At 44.4% G+C, this 3,535-nt stretch overlaps 1 protein-coding gene across 1 annotated transcript; it reads right to left on the bottom strand.

Annotated features, from left to right (window-relative positions):
- Positions 1 to 1,654: 1,654 nt before the first annotated feature.
- Positions 1,655 to 2,896, bottom strand: LOC147819627 (E3 SUMO-protein ligase ZBED1-like). The gene has a single exon (XM_087172040.1). It carries the CDS (start codon positions 2,894 to 2,896, stop codon positions 1,655 to 1,657), a length of 1,242 nt encoding a protein of 413 aa, XP_087028166.1.
- Positions 2,897 to 3,535: the final 639 nt, after the last annotated feature.

The raw sequence follows: 3,535 nt of genomic DNA, 5'->3' as shown, positions 1-3,535 counted from the left end.
AGGATTCAAAGGTCGCCTCCTACAGGAGGGAGAGGCCGAATTTTTTCAGATGCCCAGGAAACTGCTCTCATTGATATGGTCATTGCAAACAATGCCATAAAACTGAGGTTAATTTGGGACAGAGTGCTGGCAGACAATGTTACTTTTGCCAATGTGAACTCGATCAGCACAACAACAATTGCCAGACTCCTTGAAAAAAATAAAATAAGGATGAAGCAGTTGTACACAGGCCCACTTGAAAGAAATGGAGCACGTGTGAAAGAACTCCGTTATCAATAAGTCGAGGTAAGATATCTGTTCAATAACCAAACAGAATACATGCATAGCTGTGCATAATGTGCTGTACTCAAACTGTGGATTTACTTTATTTTAGACGGTAATGGAGATGGAGGCCAGACCAACTCCAACATATATTCATCTTTGTGGATGAAGCCAGATTCAACCTGGCAAAAACACGGCGCAGAGGAAGAAACGTCCCAGGCCAGAGAGGAGCAAATCACCATCTCTGAGTTGGGTAAGATTTGACAGTCACAGCTTATCATAACTCTATCTGTGCATACAAGCTCAAATTTCCACTGATAGCCAGTGCTGTTCATGCCAAATATAACATTAGCATTATCAGCTGTTTACTTACCAGTCTAGAAGAAATGTTGTGAGTTCAGCATCAAACTTCATTCCTTTACTTACCAACAGCTGTCTGCAGAGGTGGAAACAAAGACCAATGTTAACTCTTGTCTCTATGTACTGAAGTTAGCATGCCGCCCCTAACAAAACTGCAGATTAAACTTTTCCAAGAACACAAAAGAAACCTGATGAATGTTGGCAGGACAATCTTAGAGCAGATTAAACCAAAATAAATTATTCTGGATCAGAAGGGGTCCAGCATGTTTGCCATGGACATGACCAGGACCACCATAGTGACTGCACAGTTCCAACCATGAAGCAAGGTCAAGTCAAGTCAAGTAAATTTTTATTTGTATAGCGCCAATTCAAAACATAGGTTATCTCAAGGCACTTTCCAAATAGAGCAGGTTTAGACATTCTCTTTATAATATTATTTACAGAGACCCAACAATTCCCACCAAGAGCAAGCACTAGGCGATAGTGGCAAGGAAAAACTTCCTTTAAAGAGGCAGAAACCTCAAGAAGAACCGGACTCAGGGTTGGCGGCCATCTGCCTCGACCGGTTGGGTTGGAGCAGTGGTTCTCAAACTTTTTCTGACATTCCCCCCTTTGGAGGAAGAAAAATTTTCATTCCCCCCCACCCCAACAAAATTGTTACAAAATAGGCCATGTTTAACTTTATTGACTTATCAAAATCATGAACATTCCTTTTGTTGTGCTTTTTCAAAACTGATGCTAATAGTGCGTTGTTGTTCACAGATGCAGCTTTTACAAACCGATGTTCCTGCTGACGATATTCACTGAGTTTTCTCTTAAAGAAGTCGAGTGGTTTATTGACATTACTGGGGTGTAATGTCTCAATGTGTCTTTTTAATTTGTTGGGTCTCATACTGTCAGCTGCCAGAGTTTTCAGACAAAAAAGACACACGGGTCTCTCTTCATCTCCGACCACATTCACTGTGAACCCAAGAGCAAGATAGGCTTCGTCATATTTTCTTGACTTGGCTTTTTGTCGATTATCGTCAGCTGATCACGTTGTATTGCTGGTTTCAGAACTTCTGAGACCAGCAATACAATGGAAATGGAGGTCTTTAAAACTTGGGTCCAGTATGCAGGCCATAATAGGAACCAATCCTGCCAAGTCGTCCTCAGTGTCCAACTTAAACCTGGTTGTCAGCTGTTTCCGCAATGCATTCTTAAAGTTGCGAGTCGCCACTACATCGGACTCTTCAACTCTCAGTACCCCATCTACCAGGTTGAGGATAACAGGGTAAATAAATGAGAGCCCGACGTGCATTTCTCCACACATGATTGTAGTTGCCTTTGCCAGAGGCCTCAGCACAGGCAGTAGCTGCTGGATCAGCTCCCATTGTGAAGCTCTCATTGTGAGAGCTTTTCTGGCGGTGGGTTTGGTGACAGTCTCGTCTTCGAGTACAGCTTGGACAGGGATGCGCTGCTCGTTTAGTCGCTCCAGCATTGTAAAAGTTGAATTCCAACGCGTGGGACAGTCGGTCTGGAGCCTGTTCTCTTTGACATTGAGCTGGGCCTGCCGCTTCTTCAGCGCACAGGTTGCCACTGCCGAGTGGCGGAGATGACTTACCACTCGCCTCGCCGCATCAATGGCTTTCGCCACTTCAGGTAAATCCAGCCCCGCCTTTATCGCCAACTGTAATGTATGTCCAGTGAAGCCAAGGTCGTGGATGAAATCTTCACACAAAGTCATCGCCAGGTTCATGCTGCTGGCATTATCATGTATAACGCAGAACACCATCAGGCCCCACTCTCTGATTGTGTCAGTCAGTCTTTGGGTGATGTTGACAGCGGTATCCCTCTCTGGCATCACGCAGGTGCGGAGGACTTTTGCCTTCATCTCCCAGGCTACAGTCAGATAATGCGCTGTCACGGTGATATATGGCTCCATGGTGGGAGAAGTCCATAGGTCCGTGGTGAGTGAAACACTCTGATCTTTGATATCAGATGCTAATTGCGCTAGCAGTTCATCATACTGGTGTGTGATGGTTTTCCACAGTGTAGTATGTGAGGGAATAACGTAGCCCGGTTCGAAAAAATTGATGATGTCCCTAAAGCCATTTCCAGACACTGCAGCAAGCGGTCTCATATCCTGCACAATGAAATTCACCAACAGACCTGTTATTTCCCTTTTTCTGCGGTCGGTGATCGGACGCTTGGCAAATTCTCCGATTGTCGTCTGCCTGCTTTGTTCACCCTGTTGGCGCTTCTCCTCGTTCTTGCTGCTGTTAGCGCTAACCATGAGCGGGTGTAGCTTCAAATGGTTATGCATAGCGCTGGTACTTTGGTGGTACTTTAGAGTAGCCTTACATATATTGCAGCTTACGGTTTTATCTGCTTTGGTAAAATATTTCCACACTGTTGACATCTTGTTTTCGCTGCATTTCTGCTGCTTTAGCGCCCAACAGTATCACGTGTGACTTGTCAACAAGAAAGAACGATTAGTCTACAGCAATGCACAGTGTCGACTAGTGGTTTTAATATTCGAATAGTCGACTAATCGACTATTCGAATATTATGAAATCCCTACTCAGAAGCATCGCTTGTTTTTCTTTTCGTCCCTGTCAAATATCTCTCCATTCTGAAAACCAACAGACCTGAATGCAGTTGCTATGAAAGGCAGGTGAAAGGGCGTTTTTTATGGTTCCACCATGAACAACATTCCGACGTCCAAACATTAGTTCCCCCCTTTTTCCCCCTGGGTGACTCGCGCCCCCCCTGGGATGCCTCCGCGCCCCCCCAGGGGAACAACAAGGTACAGTGATAGCAATGGCAGTAACAGCAATAGTAATGTAATGGCAACTGTTGTGCTTCTACTGATTAAATAGTAATGAGAGCTAATAACATTAATAATAATCATTATTCATTTATTTAATTTTAG

Source organism: Seriola lalandi, unplaced genomic scaffold (assembly GCF_002814215.2).
Source record: "Seriola lalandi dorsalis isolate HSWRI2012SDOR001 ecotype SW California unplaced genomic scaffold, Sedor1 jcf7180002051638, whole genome shotgun sequence".
Classification (NCBI taxonomy): Eukaryota; Metazoa; Chordata; class Actinopteri; order Carangiformes; family Carangidae; genus Seriola; species Seriola lalandi.
This window is presented reverse-complemented; position numbering and strand designations above follow the sequence as displayed.